The sequence below is a fragment of the Eptatretus burgeri genome, chromosome 7 (assembly GCF_056783735.1).
Source record: "Eptatretus burgeri isolate ZD-2024b chromosome 7, Ebu_testis_v1, whole genome shotgun sequence".
Classification (NCBI taxonomy): Eukaryota; Metazoa; Chordata; class Myxini; order Myxiniformes; family Myxinidae; genus Eptatretus; species Eptatretus burgeri.
This window is the reverse complement of record NC_140967.1, coordinates 108,448,164-108,472,163: the sequence shown is the minus strand read 5'-3', so window position 1 is coordinate 108,472,163 and position 24,000 is coordinate 108,448,164. Positions and strand designations below refer to the sequence as shown.

The window sequence follows — 24,000 nt, the reverse complement described above, 5'->3', positions numbered from 1 at the left end:
GCAGATCCTTCCCAGGACTTCTTTTGCGTGGTCTATTTTGTGTGTTGTTTCTGTACTGGTGTGCTACGTCATCAATAACAGACATAATTAGAACTGCCACTTTATAACTGCTGGCAATGATGAATGGGTACCAAGACGTCCCGCTTTGATCGGACACCTGACCCTGACCCATGACTTTTTAAAAAATATCATAATTCATTATTCAATTTAATTTATAATGGGATTAAAATAAATTCAATTCATATCACATGGAAAACCAAATAGGTACAGTCCTGCATTGGAGTCATCAGAAGGAACCCAAACAAGGAAAAAGTAAAGATGAAGTCAGGAGGAACCTGGATAAGATTCGCATTTCAGCTGCTACTCTTCTACCCATAAACCCATCCAGACACAGCCAAATGTGCCTTGTTCAAAAAAAAAGAAAAAAAAAGAAGACATCAAAAAATTCAATAATTCTGGCTGCCTGACCATGCGTCCAATCAAGTTAAACTTTTAAACATGTATTCCCCATCAATACTACGTCATAAATGTGAAGTTTCACGGCAATTGATTAAATGGTTCCAGAGAAAACATTATTAATATTTTTCTTCAATCAAATATGGTTGCCAAATCATGTGATCTATCAATTAATCCTTAAACTTGTACACCCAAGGCGTGGGAAACATTTGAGTGAAGTTTCCCCTCGATTTGTCCAGCCGTTCTGGAGAAGAAGATTTTTATAGGTTCTCGGGTAAATACAATATGGCTGCCAAACCATGTGACCGATGACATCACATTTGTGAACCTTTTGTTCCTCATGGGTAGGCAGTCATACTTGTAAAGTTTTGCCTAGATATATTCAGCTACTTCAGAGAACAAGGCTTTTGAAGGATTAAAAAAAACAAAAACAATATGACTGCCGAATCACGTGGCCGATGATGATGCCAAATTATTTTCCGTAAACCATTTTATCCCTAATGACCCTCAAAAAATTTCATACTGATCAGATGTAGCGTTCTACAAATGCAATTATGACATCATAACAAAGGCATCTATGACATCATAAAAATTCACACTTATTTTTCATGAGTACTTGCTATGTGCCAAATATCAATTTTTTCCTTGGTGCAGTTTCAGAGATACAGAGGTCGAAAGTTTTTTCGTTTTCCAACATGGTTACCACACCACTTGACCTATGATGTCATAATTGTCAATAAAACATTTGACATGAGTGGTTGCACCAATGGTGAAAAATTCGTATCAATCCAACAAGCGGTTGCAGAGAAAAGCACGGAAGTTCTGTGCGGACAAACAGACAGACAAACGGACCCAAACGCAATACCCTCTCCTTTGGCGAGGGTAATAACAAAAAAAGGAAGCGGGCGGGGGAGATCAACTTATAATTTTTTTTTGACCATATGACAATATGGGGAAGATAATAATAAAAAAATTGGGTCAAAATGTGAAGGCCAAAGTCATAGTAATTATAAATAACCCTTATTAGCCTCGCTGCAGTACGTCAAGTGTGAGACGGCCCGCTTTTTGAAAATCACTTCCGTGTTTATTTATTTATTTACCTTTGAGCTCCAGTGTGTCTGTCCAGCCCGTAACGTTTTTTACCAATTGAGCTTTTGTCATCAAATCTTCAACAAACCTTTATAATGAGATTGTGCAGAATACAAATTGGTAAAATGTAAAATTTAAACTCGTTTTCATCAAGTTGAGTTTGAGTACCAAACTGATGCGGATGGCTTTGCATTTTGAGATGCTTTCTAGTCGTGAATATATTTGACAATGTGGAAATGACAGTGATAAATAAATTCATTACCTATCGACAGACTCACCCTCGAGGATGTAAACACAATTCTTTCCAGGAGGGTAGGTTAAAGGGTAGTCAGGAGATGAGAAATACCCTCCGTTGGCCCTTCGTACCCATTTCCCACACTCCAAGTCCTCAGCCTCTGCCAATGACATACAAAACAAGAGCGAGAATTGCTTTGCAATACATGTCCCCGACCAGTTCATAATGAAGAAGAAGAAACCCTATAACCCACAGTGTTTGGGTCTACTGTGTTCGGCATAATAAAAGGAAAAGCAATTTTCATTCACTGATGTATTTTGGAGACTACAAATCAATAAAAGCAACTGGGATAAGAATAATAAAAATTAGTTTGCTTTAACGCACACTCGAGCCGATACCGGACCTAAAATGAAGAAGATGAACCTTTTTAACCCACCCTGTTTCATTCGTTTCTTGGTTTTGCTTATTTCATGTTAAAAATAACCCGATGTACATACTGTCGCGTTTTTTTGTTTGGTGTTAAGTTCTTTCAAATAATGTTGTTGTTGAATTGCTTGAAAGGGGATGATGATGATGATGATGATGATGGAGAGGAGGTGGCAATGTGGACGTGAGGGAGGAGATGCCATCTTCACAGAGTCAGAGATATGTTAACGTTCCGTGCTGCGGAATAAACGAACTTGTGCCTTGCAATGGTTCACATTGTTTAGCATCTGTTGAGCAACATCACATTGGTGACAAGGATGATGGAATTTTCGATTACCACACCGGCTCCCTTCCCTTTATGGCTCTACCTGGTGAACCGCCCATTCCTTGGTCCAGGTGGTTGACGTCCTTTCACACCTACCTGCTTGCAATGGATCTGCAAGATGTGGCCGATTCACAGAGACCTGCTTTGCTCATACACTGTCTGGGCACGGAGGGTCATTGCATTTTCTTGACATGGGGCTCTGCGCACACCTACATTGAAGCCACCGCCATGCTTGCTTTGCATTTCAGAGGCACTTTGAGTGCCCTCATTGGACGGTTCAAATTCTGACAACAGGGCCAGCGACTCGGTGAGTCAATTCTCCAATACGTGTCTACATTGAGAGAATTAGCGTTTCCTTGTAAATTTGGAATACTGCACGATGAGATGATTAGAGATCACCTGATTGAGAAAACATCGAGTACACCAAGTGAGGGAGAGACCTTGACTCAAGCCATAAAGATAGCTAGTCAAGTGGAAGCAGCTCACCACAGTCCACAAAAACTTACCACAGCATTCTCACCTGTTACAGCTACACACTCTACAGTTCAGGGAATTCGGCAAACTCTCACACGACGGTACAGAGCTCGCAGTACAACATATGCAGCAGCACCCCGCACGGTCTATACTGCATTGTAGCAACTGTGGGTCCATCAGGCATGAGTCCAGAGCGACTAATTGCTCTGCCTGGGGCAAGCAGTATAGAGATTGCAGAAAATTTAACCAATTTGCCAGTTGGTGTCAGCCTCACCTCAACTTGAACAACCGCTCAGCCACAGACCTCGCACCCTCCACCGGCCAAAATCCTAACTGTTCTATCGACTTCGTCAAACTTTGAGACATGCTCCTGGATCCTGGATGTTTCTCAATGCTCCTGGATACTGGTGTCAAGGTGTCTCTCCTGAATTTTGAAACATACACACGGTGTTTTTCTGACGACCCTGCAATGCTCCTCCACCGCCCTCACTGGTTACGGACATGCCAACATTGTTGTGATGGGTATATTACAGCTGACTGTATGGACGTTTTAGCCATTACAGGACGTTCGAAAATCGTTATAATGTTTACGCGGACCGCGGGCCCATGTACCATGTGACTCGTGTTCAGACGAGCAGGCAACGGGCGGATGATCTGCAAAGTTTATTTCACCGGCGATTAAACTTTGCAATGTCTCCAGGGTTGTTCTACATTATACAGCAACTATTTCGTGGATAAAGTCATTATTTGAACAAATTCATTCAATTACTTTAATTGCCGCAGCGCAGGTGAAGGCCGGCTTTATAATTAAAGGGGTCCTACATGGTATTCGGCCACAGCTTGGCTATGTTGGAACAGGCCACAACGATTTATTAAGGATAAAGTGCTCAAAATGTTTTTTTCGCTTTCTTCACTAATTTTCATTCCTTTGAATGGTTTATAAACGCCTGGAGATACCAGTGTCTGTGGCATATTTCATTTCCGCATGTATGATAACCCCCCCCACCTCGTGTTAAACCAATGGCTCAGCCCATGGCTATAAAGCCTGTGATTGGTTGTGGGACAAGGACGGGATGTAAGACTGTGAGGAAGAGACAGTCGGCAGGCATGGTCTGGGGTAGTTTGGTCCGACGCTATTACAGGACGTTTTTAATATCGAGGGTGCATCGGCTTTTTCCGGTATTCTGTATCCTATTAAGCCGATATTACAATCGAGTCTTTACTCAATTGGCCATCTTAATCTTCCGGGGTGCCGGGAGGAGGTGATCAAGGATGATCAACATTTCTAGTGATGATGATGGGGGTTCATCAAGGAGGGTTAATCGAATTAGGTTAACCGCAGACCACGGCGGGAGAGTTCCAAGGGGTCGGAACCCCCCAGAGTGGTTAAGGTCCCCTCTAACCCTGAAGAGTACTATCACAAACTTATAGTTATAGTTTCGGTTTTTGACGGCGTTACATCCCTATGCCCTGACAACCCTATAAAAATGGCTACACTGGTTAACGAAGAATTTGGGGATGTGTCTCATGCCAAAAAGCTCAGATCTGGAGGTCTCTTCATGAAGTGTAAATCAGGCGACCAACGGGAGAAGGTTATGATAGCCCAGTATTTTGGCGGGGTCCGTGTATTGTGTCATATTCCTCGGAGCCTGAGGGAGAGTTGAGGAGTCATTTACGGGATTGATCCCTCCATTGAAATTGATGATATCACGAGTCATTTAGCGGAGGTAGGAGTTGTTGATGCCCGCTGTCTCACCACAGTCAGGGATGGGGTCAAAGTCAATACCACTTTGGTGGTTCTGTCTTTTGACACCCCAGTCCTTCCCCCGAAATTTTATTTGGGCTATCAAGCCTTCACTGTACAGGAAAACATTCCACCTCCCTTAAGATGCTACAAATGCCAAAAGTTCGGTTATACTGCTCCACCCTGGAGAGGCAAACAATGCTGCAGCAGATGTAATGGAGAGCACAAATACAGAAGCTGCACTCATGAAGAAATGTTTTGTGCCAACTGTGGTGGTGACCACAGCACAGCCTTCAGACGATGTCTTGAATTCCGGAGAGCTGCCCAGATCCAACAGGTGAAGACACAGGAGAAGCTGTCGTACGCTGAGGCTGTCCGGATGGTCCCCAAAATTGGAAAAACTGTGACTCTAGTAAAAGCGGTTGAGAGCACGTCCAAAATTGAGTGCCCAGTTAATGTCCTCACCAAATCAGTGGGAGTCCAGACTGAGATGAAAGACGCAGAATGCCAAACCGAGAGAGCAACATCCGACGTGGTCACAAATTCTACTAAAGAGGGATTCATTGGCTTCATCACTGAAGCAGTAAATGGTGCAGCTCAAGCAAGGAGCAGATCCGAAAAAATACATATCATCTCCACTGCAGCCTTTAAACATCGGAGCTGGGAGGAGTTTACTTTCAAAAGGATTAACAAAATATTCAGCCAATCGACCCATCAACGCAGAGGGGCAGGCTCCAGGCAGTCCCAGGATTCCCTTGCTGATTCATGTAAATCTTCCAACGATTAACACGAAGTGCAGCACTCATGTGTCGGAGCTTACTAAATTCATCAGCGATCTTACATCCACACTGGATATTATCCATTCGTTATTTAAGAAACCTGGTTTAAAAGCCCTAATCAATTTCAGATTACCGGTTACATCCTTCAATGTATTCTCCGAGTAAGCGTACCGGATACACTTTGTTAACCCAGCCGGATGTACCCTCGATTCTATAAATTTGTCTGGGAATTCAAAACGGAAATGGGGTGGACAGTATAAAGTTATTACTTTTTAGCCGCGTCGTGTTGTGAACGCTGGCTCTAAGAGAGCTCCGCGTTGTTGTTGTTGTTCTTCTTCTTCTTCTTCTTCTTCTTCTTCTTCTTCTTCTTCTTCTTCTTCTTCTTCTTCTTCTTCTTCTTCTTCTTCTTCTGCTTCTTCTGCTTCTTCTGCTTCTTCTTCTTCTTCTTCTTCTTCTTCTTCTTCTTCTTCTTCTTCTTCTTCTTCTTCTTCTTCTTCTTCTTCTTCTTCTTCTTCTTCTTCTTCTTCTTCTTCTTCTTCTTCTTCTTCTTCTTCTTCTTCTTCTTCTTCTTCTTCTTCTTCTTCTTCTTCTTCTTCTTCTTCTTCTTCTTCTTCTTCTTCTTCTTCTTCTTCTTCTTCTTCTTCTTCTTCTTCTTCTTCTTCTTCTTCTTCTTCTTCTTCTTCTTCTTCTTCTTCTTCTTCTTCTTCTTCTTCTTCTTCTTCTTCTTCTTCTTCTTCTTCTTCTTCTTCTTCTTCTTCTTCTTCTTCTTCTTCTTCTTCTTCTTCTTCTTCTTCTTCTTCTTCTTCTTCTTCTTCTTCTTCTTCTTCTTCTTCTTCTTCTTCTTCTTCTTCTTCTTCTTCTTCTTCTTCTTCTGCTTCTTCTGCTTCTTCTGCTTCTTCTGCTTCTTCTGCTTCTTCTGCTTCTTCTGCTTCTTCTTCTTCTTCTTCTTCTTCTTCTTCTTCTTCTTCTTCTTCTTCCAAAACCTTTATGACGTGGCTCTTGGACACATTTGTCCTTGTTTTTTTCTCACTTTCTATTCTTTACTTCCATTTTATCAATATATTTTCCGGTTTTGGTTGTAACCTTGAGTTTGGGCGCATGGCGGTTACAGAGCCTCATGGCTCTGACTATGCCAAAAAACAAATGGAGGAAGGAGGAGGGACAAGGAGGGAACCAGGAAGTTGATGCAGAGGAGGAGAGGGTAGCCATTTTGAGGTGGGCTCATTCCTGAGTGTCTTTCGCGTTGGAGTTTCCATCTGCAGTATCTTTCTCAGATGGTTGTTTGGTCAAAACCTTATTGCAGTATCTCCACCTTGCAGACTACATTGGGGCCTACTGTTGGCTGTTGGGGTCTACTGTTGGGGCCTGCCTGGGGCCTACTATTGGGGCCTACTTTTGGGGCCCTGCCTGGAGCCTACTGTTGGGCCTGCCTGGGGCCTACTGTTGAGGCCTACTGTTGGGCCCTGCCTGGGGCCTACTGTTTGGCCCTGCCTGGGGCCTACTGTTGGGCCCTGCCTGGGCTTACTGTTGGGCCCTGCCTGGAGCCTACTCTTGGGCCCTGCCTGGGCCTGCCTGGGGCCTACTGTTGGGGCTGACTGTTGGGGCTTACTGTTGGTGCCTGCCTGGGGCCTACTGTTGGGCCCTGCCTGGGCCTGCCTGGGGCCTACTGTTGGGCCTGCTTGGGGCCTACTGTTGGTGCCTGCCTGGGGCTTGCATTGGGGCCTACAGTGAGGTGGGCCCCATTGAATGCTCTGCTTGCTCAAACTTTTGCTGCAGCTCCTCCAGTTCTGGATCCCTGATCTTGCCTCGAGTTTGGTACTGGAGTATATGGTGCTGCTCACATGCACAATGTCTGAGTCTCTCCTCTTCTGACGGTTTTAGGACCTTGGGACTGGCTGGAATTCCAAATGCATGCCATCCGGTCACCACCATCTTTTACACGAACTGCACCCTCCAGCTCCCTGGATGCCGACTCCTTCACCATTGTGCTGGCCTACTTGGTTTCTCTCTCTTTCTTCCCTTCTTCATTATGTATATGTATATGTTTCTGATGGTTACAATCCCAAAATGAAAGCGGGTTGATCGTGTGTTAGCTTGGTGTGTTGCAGGCCGAAACAATATAACAAAGGGAGAAGGAGACGAGGGGCAGGAGAGGGAAGCACAAAACAGTAGGGAACAGAGACCATAGGAGATTTGTGGAAGGGAGAGAGACGGGGTAAACAAGATGGACACTCCAGGGAATTTGAAGAAGGTGGATTAACAGGGGTAGCAAAGATGATGGTTTTGGATGGGCGAAGATATGAGATGGTGGTGAACAGCTATTTCGAAGACCTTGAGGGAAGAGTGGTGTTTAAGAGAGTGTGGGAGTTTGTTCTATAGGTGGAAAAAAAGAGGAATAAAAGGGTAAAGGTGAGCAGTGATTCTTGATTTTGGTAGTTTCACGAGAAGGGGGTTGCTGGCGGACCTTGAGTGCCCTGAGGAAATGTAGGGGTGGGGTGGGGGGGACAGAGTACAGACAGAGCAGGTGGGACAAGGCTGGAGAGGAGATTGTAGAAGACATAAAGACCACCGACCTGCCTGCAGTGAGAGGGTGAGACCCAAAGATTCGGCTTCATTGTGGGAAATCCAAATGATTCTAAAGTATTGGTTTCCACAGTGTGCAGCCGAGCTAGGTGTGAGGCAGGAGTACCAACTCAGAGGGGAGAGCAGTACTCCATCATGCTGCGGATAAAAGCTTTATATGTGGTAATTTCATTTCTAGACAATTATGTTCTGCAATTTCATTTTCAGACAACATTGCTTTGTTTAACCTCTTTGTCTGATCTGCTTTCATTATCTACCCATCACTTTGACATAGACACATGTTGAATAAAAAAACCAAAAAAACATTCACTTCAACTGACTATTGGGCCTGTGGTGCCTCGCCGGCTTAAAATGTTGTGCAATTTCATTTTTAGACGACATCCCTTTTGTTTAACCGTTTTGTGTGATCTGCTTTCACTATCTCCCCATCACTTTGACATTGAAACATATTAACCCCCCCCCCCAACCCCAAAGTAAAACGAAAAAAAACCCCCTCCATCGACCTCGTGTTCGGAGTTCCTCCACGTTGGTTCTGAGCTGTGAAAAGCATCGATCAACATTCTGTGTTCTCTGTTAATTGATATGTTTTTTAATTGAGTTTTGTGAATTTTTTTCACTTGAATTCCATATTTAAAGGTAAGCCTTTGTGGTTCTCCTATTTTTGTGTGCTTTATCCATGCAGAACTTTGTACGGAACTTGTAACAGGCTGTGTTTGCTACGCAGGAGCGAAGGCCACTCACCCGGTGATTTAACAAGCTTAGCGGGAAACCAACCATTACTTTTTTAATGTGAAGAAACATTTAAAACTGATGCCTTCATGGAGTCGGGTACACCTGGAACATTTGAGATCAATAATTAATGTTCAGGTAACACATTACCTTGGTACGGTGAGGATGGAGACACATGTACAGGTACAGGAGGTTTTAACTTTTAACCTCAGCATCATATGAGTGATCGCGTTTTCTTTTGTCCTCAGGGCTGTTTCTAAAGCAGTTGGTTCTTAATAATATGAGCCAGACAGTATGCTTTAGAAACGTTATTTGGTTTATGTTTGTGTGCTTCAAAGAAAAATATATTTGATAACACCCAGTTTCTGAGCTGTTTGTCTTGACGTGTTTTCCAAATTGTAGCCAAATAATTTTTTCCTCCCCATAAACATGACTGGCAGCTGTTTATAGAGATTAATGTTTATTTACATTTTCCTGAACCGTCTATAAATGTCACTTTTTATAATTTGTTTATTGAAATTCCCCCAAAACGAGGGTGAAAGCTTCGCAAGGTTTTTGGGTTGCAGACAGAACATACTGTAGTGAGTAATCACACCAACTCAAATCAACTGATGCCGATAAACGGACACCGATCGGTGTGTGTGTGTGTGTGTGTGTGTGTGTGTGTGTGTGTGTGTGTGTGTGTGTGTGTTTATAAAGTGTGTCGTATTGTAGCATCGATGGCTCAACTAATGATAAGCTTGTTGCGGTGGGAAGTTAAAGTCCTGAGGGGCTCAACTCCTGAGGAGACGTTCCGAATTATGGCGGACAACGCGCGTGCGGGTCGGGAGGAGACGCGCAAGAAACCTTAAAAACAATTCAAAACAATGGGTTTATTTCTTGAACCACACAAAATAAAAACAACCAGGGATGATGTAATCGTGAGGAGACCAAGAAGGGTGGGTGGAAGTAGCTACAACAAATAAATAATTATTTACAATGAGGTAAAAATGAAACGGGACAATTATTTGTCCACATCACCCCCTTTATGGCACATGCAAACAGGACAATTCTTAAGCTGACATTTCCATACTTGTACATTGTGATGACTATCTACTTGCACCTGGACCATGCCACTCTATACATTCCCATTTTCTCAATGGGAATATCTAACCCCCACCCACAAATGTAACAATATTCTCTCTAACTCTCCTCCCCCACCCCCCTCTCTCTCGAGCTTGGTGTTGGCTTCGTGACAAGGACGGCTGGCTTTGGATCTTGGGGTCCTGAGTTTGAGCCCCGTTGGCTGCTGAATTAACACCAGGTGGGGTTGACTAGCCTGTCATCCTTCTGAGGTCGGCAAAATGAGAACCAGTATACTGGTATAGAGGCACAGCCGTGCCCCCAACAAACTGATAGCTACCCGGCAGCCAAGCAGCCATAAGCAAGAAGAACTCCAAGGGAGTGCATGAGTGAAAATTGTGTGTTTGGGAAACTGAAATGCCCATATTGAATATAATTAACGGCTTACCATCATGAAGGTCAGCCGGACTTCACCTCGCAGGGGTCTTAGCCACCATTTTGATTCAGCCCAGTAAAAATGCCTAGCCTTGGAAACGCTATCTACTCCTACGGACTAATTAAAGTGTATGATCAAAATATGATTTCAGATTTGAGGATTGGATCTTGTGGACTAAATAATTGTTGAAATCTGGAGTAAAATCTGAAAATGTTAAGAAATAATCAATTCTTACAGCCAAGGGTGTAAACTGTATTTATTTAAGGAAGGCTATCTATCCTTCCACCTTCCCCATAATTACACAAGAACATGTGAAATTGCCAAAGCATTAAACTGAACTTTTTCTCCTGTTCCAACAATTACATTGAGTGATGAAAAGATTAAGGAATATGCCCGAATTGTAACTTCATTGAGTGCAACAAAAGTAATTTTAAAGCAGGTGAAAGCTCCCGTGGCGTGAGCAGTGCGTGTGGCGACTACGGCTCGGTTCTCCGTGGGAAAATCCTCAGAGTTTGGAAGGCAAAATAAATCGGAGGATTAGAATGAGTAAAACGAACTACGAGTTCAAGAGAGAATTGAAACATGTTTTCAGTGCCTACAAAGCAATGCATACCCACTCCACGGCAGGATGCCAGAGAGATAAACACACTTGCTCTAAGCTGTCTATCTTGTGGTCGACTCTCAACCCAGCTATCAATTGTCTTGCCAGTGTTTCACAGGCATTAATGTTTAATTAATGTGTGTGCCGTCCCTCAGATGGATATTAAAATGGGCGCTGCATCTTCCAGAATTAGTTGGTGGACATTAATGACCCCTTTGTGGTATCTTTCTCGCAGAGTATGGTCGCTATCCCCGACATACTGGCCAAATTCCAAATTCATGCTTTAACCTACACGGGCACTGCTTCACTGCATCATCTACTTGGTGCCACTCTAGTTGTCCCCAAACCCTCCGATAATATCGCAGACGGGGAACATTACAATGAGCTCTGTCTGACCGACCGACCATCCATCCATATACTTTTGTATACGTGATATTTCAAAAACCGTTGAAGATTTAGCTTTGATATTGCAGATATCTCTTCCTCGTGACATTATCTCAACCCGATTATATCACGGCTGTGATTGGCTGAATTGTGTTGCCATGGCAACCATCTCAGTAACTCGGCTTGTGCACGTGATATTTCAAAAACCGCTCAAGATTTGGCTTTCATTTTGCACAGATCTATTCCTCATACTATACCACCCAAAAGGCAGGGGGCCTCGAGTATATCAGCTCCTTGTTTTTATTATTATCGGTGGTGTTGTTATTTCATTGCTATTCTCATTAAAGGTCTGGGAGTAGGAGCATGAGTTATGAGTTTAGTGCATTGTAATCATCGATGTCGGTGCTTTCTCTGCATGAGCTCCAAGGATGGGTCTTTGTCTTCGTGACGGATGCTTGTTCATGGTTAACTGGTACACCACAAATTGGTCCAGGTGATTTAGTGCTGCTTTACTGCCAGGACCGGCACACTGCAGCCGAGTTAATTGGAAAACATGTTGACACAGGAAAGGGATTTTGTCTGTTATAGGACAACTTGAAGGCATTTTGGACATTTTCTTCCGAGGATACAAGTGAGCTGAGCATTTTGTTCAATATGGGCTCCATTGAGGGTAAATATGTATTAGCCAACAACAAGAGCAACATATCACTTACCCGCCTTCATCAACACCAGGTAGAGGAAACTCAACAGCAAAGGCCTGGATCCATCGTCAACTGGAAATAAATGAAGATGCATTCATCATTCTGTTTGAGAGGAAAGTTCAAGGTGAATGTTTTATTAATTATTCTGTGAGCAACTCGACTGAGGTTTGAAATAATTTGAACCTCTCGATCTCTCCTGCTCTTCATATAATGTGCTGTCTATACTAAAGGCAAACGGTACCTGCACATTTGAAGTTCACTCCAAAGTGCCATTAATTTGTGATTCATTCATTGTGCAACATACATTCCTCCTTCAGCGGGGAGGTTAAGCCGGCTGTCTCGTCGGCAATCATGCGAATGTAAGATATATCATGTTCTATATGACCATTAGAAGTTTGACATGGTGTTGTGTTCAAAAATTTAAACTTCCACATATGGATCTTGTGCAGGTTTCACCATCTTGCATCATGGATACTTGATAGTCTACAATTGGCACAGTAAGTGGTAGGCCTTAAACAAGCCCCCCAATCAGATTCCTTATCCCTAGAATAGAGAAATCATAGTTTATGTGATCAGTCATCATTGGTGTTGCCTTATAGTTATAATTATGGGGTTGATATACCAGTCACAAGCACAGTTACAAATCATCACAACACTTGAAATTATTGTAATCGTCTTCATTGCAGACATTGCAAATCATTTTTATTTTATACTGCCAATCTGGTAGCAACCTCATCATTCTTAAACCAGCTCTGGTTCCCTTTTGGATAAGTCAGTGTTCAATCCTCAATATTGCCTTGCCTTCAACCAAATTTGAACCCAAGCCTCTGCGATTCACGAGGCCACTCTTTCTGTCTTTGTCTCTGTCTGCATGTTTCTTTGTGTGTCCGAGCCATCATAGGCAATCACAAGCAGGGAGTAGGCAATGCATTTGCTGTACAATGTAATGCTTTGGCATTTTAGACCAGGCATTAAATCATTGTGCACTTTTTCTGAACATGGTGCAACATTATGAGGAAATGGAGGACATAGTGGAGAGAAAATGGCAGAATTTTGAGAAAGCATAAAATGAAACGTCAAAAGTGCCGCGTTACAAAAAGAGGGGTCAAAAAGCATAGATCAGTAAGGAGTCTTGGGAGCTAGTTGAGGAGAGAAGAAGGTTGAGGAGCAATGTGAAACGGGCAAAGTCAACTAGAATCAAACAGAACCTGAAAACAGAATACAGGAATAAGGGTAAAGTTAAGAAAGCGATGAAAAAAGACAATTTGAGAAAAATGGGCAGATGACCTTGCTATGACAGCTTGAAGAAGCAGCGGGTAATGGGAGGATGAAAGAGCTATACGTGGTTACAAAAACCCTCGGCAATGAAAGAAGCTAAACTGTGAATGCAGTTAAATATGAGACCTGAAATCTACCAATAAAACAAACAGTCAGGAATGAAATGTGGAGAGAATAGTTTGAGGAAATCTTAAATGGACCAATACCTCAAGATCCTATTGACAGAAGAGGTGTGCAATCCTGTTATTGAAGAAATTGGCACAACTCATGTATCAACAAGAATGACTGCACTGTGGTCACAACCTGTGACACAACATATATATATATATATATATATATATATATATATATATATATATATATATATATATATATATATATATATATATATATATATATATATATATATATTGTTTTCCGCCTCTTTTTCTCTCAACTCCCTCATCCTAGCTGTTGAAGGCATTATAAAATTATCTCCGAGGGTCTTCGTGATGGGTGACATCATGAGCTCAAAATAATTCCCCTTGACCACCTCCTACCCCCCCCCCCCCAACCTAGGGAGTTGGTGTTTCTCGTATCTAATATTCAACAAAAATGTGTGTAAACGATCTCAAAAATTATTTTTTGGACAAGAACAATGCTAGGTATGTCAGTTTCAATGCAGAATAGAGAAATGTCTCACGTGTGACATGGTGCTTCATGGAGGTGAGCGGGCGCGTGACCTCAAACATTTCTCACGTACATACGCAAAAATCTAATCTATATTATAAAAGGAGCCATGTTTGTCTTTCTGTCTGTCTGTCTTTATCTGTTTGTGGCAGCCATATTGGAAGAAAGGAAAAACTTTGGCTCTCTGTATCTCTGAAACCTCACCATGGAAAAACTGAAACTTGGCACATGTTAAATACTCCCCATGGGAAACGAGTGTGATTTATTATTTTTCCAAAGATTTTAATGTCTTCATGATGATGTCATAATTGCAAACGTCAAACACTATCCAATCAGTATGAAAATTTTTGAACGTCATCAAAGGCTAAATTGTATTGGGGGGAGAGGTGATGATGTCATCAATCATGGGGTTTGGCAGCGATGTTGTTTTTAACATAAAAACCTTCAAAAATCTCTAAAACGGCTGAACAAATCGAGGCAACTTTACAGCAATGAACACATATCCAATGAGGAACAAAAAGTTCTCCACCTATGATGTCAAACTTCACCCACATGGTCCCCAAGCCTTGGGGATACCAGGGTGTTCATGAATAATTCATAGGTCACATGATCTGGCAGCCACATTGGATTGAACGAAAAATCTTAAAAACTCTTTCTGTTGAACCTCTTCATCAATCGATGTGAAACTTCACAGTTATGACCTAATATTCATGCGGAATTATATCTTTTAAATTTCAACCTGATCGGACACACGGTCTGACAGCCAGAATTATTTAATATTTTGACTCTGGGTTCAGGGATTTAAATCAAATTTGGTAAAAGTATTGTTTCGGTTCTGGAAACTGCATCCCTCCATGGCAATCGCATCCATCATACAGTTATTTCATTATTATAGGTACAGTTAGACCTTTCCCTCATGTCTAATGGGTCAAACAGGACAAGTGCGTTGTGTTGATCTCATTGGTCTGATTATATCTCGATCTTCATTCCTACTCTTTTCCTCTTCTTCGTAAAATAAATCAAAGCAGGCACTGCACTAAGACGGCCGCCTGTAAAACCTGCAGCCACACCCTACACTATATGAATGTGTCTTTGAAAAAGCAAACAAACAACCTCGCCCCTGCCGTACAGGACGCACACGGCGCATTCTTTTCAACACCCGCATTTAATAATTATATATATATATATATATATATATATATATATATATATATATATATATATATATATATATATATATATATATACTCTTTTAAATCCAAATCTCCATCTCATACTTGTATCTATACTCTTTTCAACCCAAATCTACATTTAATAATTATTTCCAATCCTTTCCTTCAATTTATGACACAGATCAGGGTCGGCACTGCGCACACCACCTCCTGTGATATATAACCATGAGCACGATGGCAGACACGGGCGCAGCCTCGTAATAAATAACCACATGTACAATAACAGACCTGCGTGCATTGTACGGAGCATGTATAGCGCATCTCTTCATTCGGGTCTGCGCATGGGGTTACAATAACGTCTTACCGTTGATCTTCGCTCACCACAATGGTCACAAATGTCTCCCGTGGACAGCAGACATCCTCCCAGACCCCCGCCTCAATACAGCTGCTACCAAGCAGAGGCATGCTGTACGACCCGGATTGCTGGGGCCGCATGGCGTATGGACAAAGCAAGCACATTGACCAGCGCTAACCACGGGTCGCCGGGGGTGCCCGGGCGGGCATGCGGGGCTGACGCGACCCTCGGCCGATCGCCGGGGTACAGCCCGGGAGTTCGGTGCATGGCGATTCATATCATGGGGTACGGAGCGAGACACTTCCGTAGCTCAGCTATGGCTAGCCGGTTCTACAGTGAGGCCACTTCCGGTCATGGCAGCCGGGCCATGTGGTGGCTGGGGCCCAATCAGAGCACCCGGTTCGGGTGACGACACCGCTTTGGGGTGGCGCCCCACCCTGCACTCCAGGGTCTATAAAGGACGGGTCATGAGGCCGTCTGGGCTCCTGTTCATCCTGCGCTTCCTCTCTCTCTGTCGAGGGATCGATTTCTGCATTCGCCTGCTGACTCCGCCCTTCTCCGCCCACTCGCTGCTGACTCCGCCTTCTTCACTGCCTTATCACTGGCTCCATCCACTCACCTGATCCTGTCTGCCACTCCACCCACTCACTCTCAACTCCGCCTTCTCCACCCACTTGCTGCTGGCTCCACACCCAAAGTCCCTCCCTCACGCCTGACGGTCGCGCCCCTTTTCTGGATATCCAAGCAGGAGATGGCACGTGAATTATCAAGGAGGGATCGTTCAGCATAGCATCCGCCCAAAAACGTACTGGGTGGCACGGTCAGTCAATCGTGCAAGGTATTATGAGACCGTTAGCCTCATCTCCTCTTCTTTTTGCTCATTATCTCTTCTTCATCTGTGTGTGTGTGTGTGTGTGTGTGTGTGTGTGTGTGTGTGTGTGTGTGTGTGTGTGTGTGTGTGTGTGTGTGTGTGTGTGTGTGTGTGTGTGTCATGGCGCCTGTCCTCACTTCAGTCAAGCTTGCAGAATATATATCGGGATAAGTCTGCTTTTGTAAGTCGCTTCTTTTATTGTCACACCTCACATTTCTTGCTATCTCTACTTCCACACAACAATAAACTACCTTCAATGTGCCACATATTTTTCCTCACCTGCTTGTAATAAATCCTTTTGCAGAAATGTTCCCAGCTCGTTTTTGTCTTTTCTTTCATTGATCCAATATGGTCCGTATCCTAGCCTAGCCCAGACTTTATTACCAACGATCTGTTCCTTTTAGCCAGTACGTCCTTGGCAGTGTCGCCTGGCTGCATCCGGTCCGGTAAGGTGATCCGGTTTGAACAAGGCATACGAGGGCATGTCACCCGGTAATTAGGTAACCGGATAAACCTTAGACAGAGGACCCAAGATCACGTGGTTGAGTTATTGACGTTCACAGTCGGTTAGCGACCCGCCGCGTCACATTGTTATCGATGTGCGACGGCCTGCGATTCCGGGGAGTCTGGTGGGAACCTGAGATAGCTTCCCTTGCCAGTGGTCTTCTTACCCAGACCCCTGGCCCGCAACAGTATGTATAATGATGTAATAATGTTGGAGGGGGCATATCTGGCGATGTCGCGACATCGAAATGTAAGATGTGAATGCAAAAACTGTGACCATGAAGGCAAACAAAATACTCATTGGTTAATAGCATAACATAACACCACTGAAAACACTCTCCCCAACCCCTCCCCTCCTCAATCATGCTCTGTAATGTTTAAACATACACACACCCACTCTCATCCCCGACCATTACGTTTTTTTTTTTTAACTATGCGTAAACAAATTACGTGCAGAAGTGGTGACCTCTCGTTCACGCTTTTAGTTTATACTGTGCATTTATTTTACGTAGAACAAATTAATTGTACTCAAAAGTTCATGTGGAAAACTTTCAAAAAGAACACGTCAATTTAGCGGACGACTTTCGCCAAGTGGTGGTACAGTTTTAATCATGGGTGAAGCACATTTTACTCGGTTGTGGAAGAGTGAACAAAAGACGCATGCGGACCGCATCGTGAGTGACAAAGGCATTGGAAATCGGATGATGATGTTCAAAATTACCACAGAAACGGTTTTAGGGAGGCGCATACCATGCGTGCTGATGGGCTTGATTAAACCTTACTAATAATTTTTATTCGACTTGCAGTTACATTTTTGGGAGTCCCTCATCGTGAATAACACTTGACCCAAACAAAGGCAATGGAAATCTGACGCAACAAACCCAGGCAGTGTATAATCAGCAGAGGCCGACAAGCCTGATGTGCTCGGCCCACCAGAAAACCAAGATGGCAGCCATATTATTTTGTCTGGGTGCCATGGTTGGTCAAGTCAAGCGACCAAAGTGGGTGTGGTCTGACAGCTGTCCGACCAATGGGTACACATTTCAAAAATTGACCCCCAACAAGAACCACCACCACAACGGCAGGAACAACAACTATGCAGAGGTCTTTGTAGACCTGCGGCATATTGCAGGTAAAAACAGAAATTAAAACGGCAATAAAGAAAATGAAGAATGGTAAATCTGGAGGAAAGGATGGAATTACAGCTGAGTTATTGAAAGTGTACATACACACAACAGAGGAATGGCTTGACAACTTGTTCAGACCAATTTTGGACAAAGACAAAGTACCTAAAGTGTGGAAGCAGGAGTTTATTGTCAAAATACCAAAGAAAGGTGATCTTACAAAATGTGTAAATTGGAGAGGAAATCCTTAAACATCCGTTCACAGTAAACTTTTGGAAGAGTGCTAATGGACAGAATTAGAGATGGAGCTGACAACAAGTTGAGGGATGAGCAAGCAGGCTTCAGAAGAGGTAGAAGCACATTTGAACAAATATTTATTTTTGCGCAACATAATTGAGCAGGTAGCAGAGTGGCAAGCACCTCTATACATGACTTTCATGGATTTTGAAACTCAAGCAAATATGGAGCTCAAGCATTTATATATTTATAACTAAATTAAGACTTTTACTCACTTGTCAAATCGGTATTACTATTCGGATGTGCGGCTTGGAAGATAAAGAAGGGGATAATTGTAAACTTGACACATCTATGTTCAAATGTCTTTGTGGGATATTAAAAATCAGATGGCTATATATCATATCAAACTAAGAAATACTCAAAAGAACCAAAGTAATGAAGATCAGTGATGAAGTGAAGGCCAGGAGATGGAAACTGATTGGACATGTGCAAATAATTAAAGATGACAACTGTATGACAGCAATGTCATGGAAGCCCAAAGGACGAAGGAAAATGGGTTGTCCTAGAACAACCTGAAGGAGAACAGTGGAAAAAGAAATAAATTAGATGGGATGGAGATCATGGGATGACGTCAGTCCGATAGCCAGAAACAGGGCAGACTGGAGAGTACACATTGCAGCCTTATGGGCCACTTGACCTGAAGGGGCATGATGATGATGACGACGATGCACTTTTTCAGACCTTTGATCATGATGTTTGAAAGTTGTCCATGGTAGCACAGTTTGCCATTTCTTGATGCTCTTCACTTCAAAATGCACACATGAATAAGTATTACTGTGCCTACCACTGATGGATAGGTAATGACTATAAGCATTTCGGCCTCGTCTTATTGTCATTTGCCGGACCTTGTGAGCGGAGGACAACCATACAGTACAAACCGGCGGGGTTGCAGATTTAGGTCTCCTCATAAGGTTCAAACAACTAGCAACAGTCTGCTGTCAATGAACCTAAAGGCAATGTTAAGGAAAGAGCAAGGGAGGAATTATTAAATGTTTGATTGTAAATTTCAAAATCATCACAAACATGAAACTCCGTGAATTTCTTTTTTGTAATGCTATTGATTTCTTGCCCCACTTTCCCCACCCAATCCATCCCCATTCTCTATCCCCACCCCCTTACCATATCCCATCTCATGTCCACATTATTGAAGAAACTAATTTCAAATGACCAGGAATTTTGTCACTGTCACCACCACTCTCTGTGAAATAATTGTCTCCGCATGTCTCGCACAAAATCAGGGATACGTGTCTAGTCACAGGTCACAACATCCAAATTGTCGATTATTACAACATAACTTTGTTTTTCCAGAGCTCACAATATCAAGTGTCCATCACTACATCAGGTCTACGTGTCTATTCACAGCTCACACAATTCACAATGTCCATCACCACTCTCAGTTGATTCAAAAGCTTGACCCTTCCACGAATGTCATTCAATGTTATTTTGCTCTCCCATTCAAATATATATGAAGAAAAGGCAGTGTGCGTGTGTGTGTGTGTGTGTGTGTGTACCTGCAAGTTGCTGTTGTCTGCTATCTCCGTGTGTGTGTGTGTGTGTGTGTGTGTGTGTGTGTGTGTGTGTGTGTGTGTGTGTGTGTGTGTGTGTGTGTGTGTGTGTGTGTGTGTGTTGATTAGTATCTATGTATGTGGGTTTCAAAATGTAGAATGGAGTCCTCCCAGGGTGGGTTCAAATTATCCACCTTCATTTCTGTAAGGGGGTCACGATTCACGGACCAAGTTGTGAAGTTTTCTGTTTTCAAAGTCTTGTGCCGAGAGCTGTCTTCCGGATCATTACTGAGCCCAGGACGGCTTCCAACTGTAGTTCGTTTGTAGTAATATTCCCTGGGATGGTTTGTAATACCTCTGTGAGGTTCTTCTTCATCATTCCCATGAGGTTCTTCATCATCATTGGTGCAACTTTAGCATTCTTCAGTTTCCAGGATCTTTTCACTTCATTCTTGAGGTCTTGGTATTTGGTCATTTTCTTGATTTCTGCATCATTAATCCAAAATCACTGGTATTAACACCTCAATTAGCAAAGCCTTGTCTGTTTGTTTTTTTTTTTTGCACCTAAATGTGATATCTTGTTGCAATGCTTTGTTTTCCATGTTCACGTCTAATGGGATAATAAGGTTGTGCGTGAGAGGTACTTCAATGTTTTCAGTGATTTATTTTGGTTCATTTTCCCACAAATTTTATGGGACTGGAATATTTTTTTGCAGATGTGCAGGCGGATTACTTTCCAAACTCTGTTGTGTCGTTGTGTGTACAGCTGTTCTGACACGTTTTTTTTTTTTTTCGTGTTCAGTCATTAAGGGTCACGTGTCATTGTCTTTGCTAACCCCACCTCCACCCTCACCTGTGTTGCTCCCCCCCTCCTTATAAAATGCAGCACTCTCCTCCCACACCTTTGTTGCTCTCTCACTGCATCTGCATGCCTCTCTCTCACCCCTCCCGCCCGCAGTAAGTAGCAACGTTTGGTGAGGTGTCGCTCTCCCCACCTCCCCCAGAACTTCCCTTTCTTCATCATCTGCCTCCCTGCCTCCTCTCTCTGTCTCCCTCCTTCTTTCTCCTCCCCCCTCCCCCCACACAATATTGACCCTTTGGCAAAACAACAGGTTTTATTTGCTTGTATATAATAAAGTGCAAGCATAAACTGTCTTCAAGTGTAAACATTCTGTAATAGTTTTGAAGGTGCATTGTGCAGGAAACCAAAGGAATGATTCCTTGTATTTTTTCCCCGAGGTCACCTTGCACTCGGGTTGTGTTCGGAGAACCCTTGGATAGATTGTCCCCATCCACATACAGTAACAGCTGACTTCTAGACCCCCAGACATGAGCATATGTATTGACGCCCCCAAAATATTCCCAAGCACAGTCATCATTGCTCTTTTAAACTGATGTACTCTTGATTGTCGTGTATATATATATATATATATATATATATATATATATATGTATATATATATATATGTATATATATATATATATGTATATATATATATATATATATATATATATATATATATATATATATATATATATATATATATATATATATATATATACATATATATATATATATATAAATATATATATATATGAACTGGGCGTAGTGGCGTGCACCTGTAATCCGGCTACTCGGAGGCTTGGGTTGGAGGATCGCTTGAGGACGGGAGCCCTGCACTGGGCCGCGCGATGAGAGGGTGTAGGGCAGCCCAGAATCATGGTGAAACCCAATCCTTATCCCTGTGTCGTAAGAGGCGACCAGGGTTGCGTCAGGAAGGGCATCCGGCGTAAAACCTGTGCCAAGTCAGTATGCGGATCATAACGGATGATCCGCTGTGGCGACCCCTAACGAGAGCAGCCGAAAGACGAACAACAACATATATATATATATATATATATATATATATATATATATATATATATATATATATATATATATATATATATATATATATATATATACACCTGTTGGATTGTCTCACCTGAGGATAAAACTCCCAAGGCTGGGAAACAGAAGACAAACAGAACCACCAGAAACCAGTGATCTTTACTGTTCAAGACCAATGATTTAATTATCCTTTTTATCCAAGGCATGCTCGATTCGACTTCCTCTGAAAGGATTACATCTCTCTCTTTTCAACTTGGAAAACCTACCACTGCATAATATGATTATCGTGTTGTGAGCATGGGTCCCAGCACAGTCCCAGAAGTCGAATTGGCCTTCTTAACGGTGTGCTGTCGACAGAGTGATGCAATAGACCTTGCTTTTATCCAATCATGGGAATTAGAGACTGATATAGGCCTTGCAAGTTTAATGATTCAATTATTTGATGTAAGTTCAAAATCACACCATGATGTACATTCTCTAAAGAATGAACAGTGCCTGCACATTTGTAAATAAATAAAAAAAAATAAACTCATTTATTTAATGTCTGCAAATGGATTTCCAATCACTATTTCCATTATTCATGTAAGGTCATAACTTCTTTTTTTTGTATACATAGTCATGGCTTGTGGAAGAGTTCGTACTCGTACACTGAACAGATCAGGACAAAAGGAACAGCAGCTTGAGGGGGTGGGGGGGGGGTGATTGGAACACCAACAGCAGAGCCGAAGGCCAAGACGGGGACATGGACAAATAATGAGTGTGTGGAGAAATGTGGGGCAGGAAAGGATGCATGGGGTGGATAAGATGGATACAGATGGGAACTCTCAAGAGGGAAAACTGGAAATTTGGAATGGAATGGGGTGGGGGTTAGGCTTAAGTGACATTTGCTCTACGGCAAGGATACGGCGGCCGTACCCTCCCCCTAAATTGACAGAAACGTACGGTGGCCGCAGAGTTTCTGAGGTGGCCTCAGGGTAGCCCTACACTGTATGGCTATCTTTTACAGGCCGTAGGGGTCGCCGTGGAATTATAGCGCGGAGTTATAACTTTTTCATTTCTACGTTGGCCATAGCAATTCGACAAGCCAAGCTGTGATGTAGATGTGTTCCACGTCGACCGTACGTAGGGTGTACGGTGGGCTTACATTATTCGTGCGGCTGCCGTGGGCTCTCATTAATGAAAAATGAATTTTGCCAACCCCCAAAAAATTAGTATTAGCCGCACTATTCCACGGCCGCCGAAGGGTAGTCCTAAGGCGTCCCTGTGTTCAACGTACGGTGGCCTTGCGGTCTGTGTGACTACCTGCGGACAACGCAGGGTCGACGCATGGTTCCCCTACGCCCGCCGTGCGTCCTACGTACGGCCTCCGTGGCAGTCTGCGTCGACCGTACTCCACCGTGCGCTACCGCTAGAGATCGGAGTATAGGTGTTTGCCTCTACTCCGAACTGGTATATTCAGTTATATATATATATATATATATATATATATATATATATATATATATATATATATATATATATATATATATATATATATATATATATATATATATATATATATATATATTATAGTTATAGTATATTCAGTTATATATACTGGTATATTCCGAACTGTTATATTTTTATTTCAGTTAGAAAATAACTGGTATATATACCCACTCGTTACCGTCCGTCTGGCCACACGTTCGCCTTAGGGACCCCCCTGTGGTTGCCTTGCGGGCACCTTGCGTCTGCCTTGAAAATTCTATGGCCGCCGCAGGAACGCCCTGAGGTCACTGTGCGACATCAAATCAAAGACCGTACGGCACCCCCACGTTTTCGGTCTCCACAATTTCTAAATACGCCGTGCGGCTCCCCCCCCAAAAAAAACATATGGGACTGCTACATTGTGTGACCGTGGAAATACTGCGTCCACCGTATAATTGCTAGTGGCCGTAGATTTTGTAGACCCTACGGCCGCCATGCCAAATGTGACTCAGGCCTTAACGAGAGTATAAAATAATATCATGGTTTTGGATTATGGATGATCAGAGTTGTTGGTGAACAGCTGTCTTGAAGACCTGGAAGGAATAATGAGATTGAAGAGAATGGGCAAGTTGGTTTGACAGGTGAGGGGGGGGGGAGAGGAATGAATGAGTGGAGGTGAGCAGTGATCCTGGATTTAGGTCGTTTCAGCAGAAGGGGGTTGATGTGTGACTTGCAGCAACCTGAAGGGGGGGGTGACAAAGCACTGAAAGAACCAGAGAGTGCAAGACCAGAAAGGAGGTGGTAGAAGACAGAGACCACCGACCTGTCTGCAATGCTGAAGTG

At 43.0% G+C, this 24,000-nt stretch overlaps 1 protein-coding gene across 2 annotated transcripts in view; it reads right to left on the bottom strand.

The window, feature by feature from the left end:
- LOC147024067 (neuropilin and tolloid-like protein 1) overlaps positions 1–24,000 on the bottom strand; it is a 110,475-nt gene that overhangs the window by 46,270 nt on the left and 40,205 nt on the right. For both annotated transcript variants that reach the window (XM_085890239.1, XM_085890241.1), the window contains exons 3-4: positions 12,037–12,096; positions 1,824–1,940 (exon numbers count right to left, since the gene is read on the bottom strand). In XM_085890239.1, coding sequence (XP_085746365.1) covers positions 1,824–1,940; positions 12,037–12,096 — 177 coding nt within the window. The remainder of the gene's footprint in view (positions 1–1,823; positions 1,941–12,036; positions 12,097–24,000) is intronic.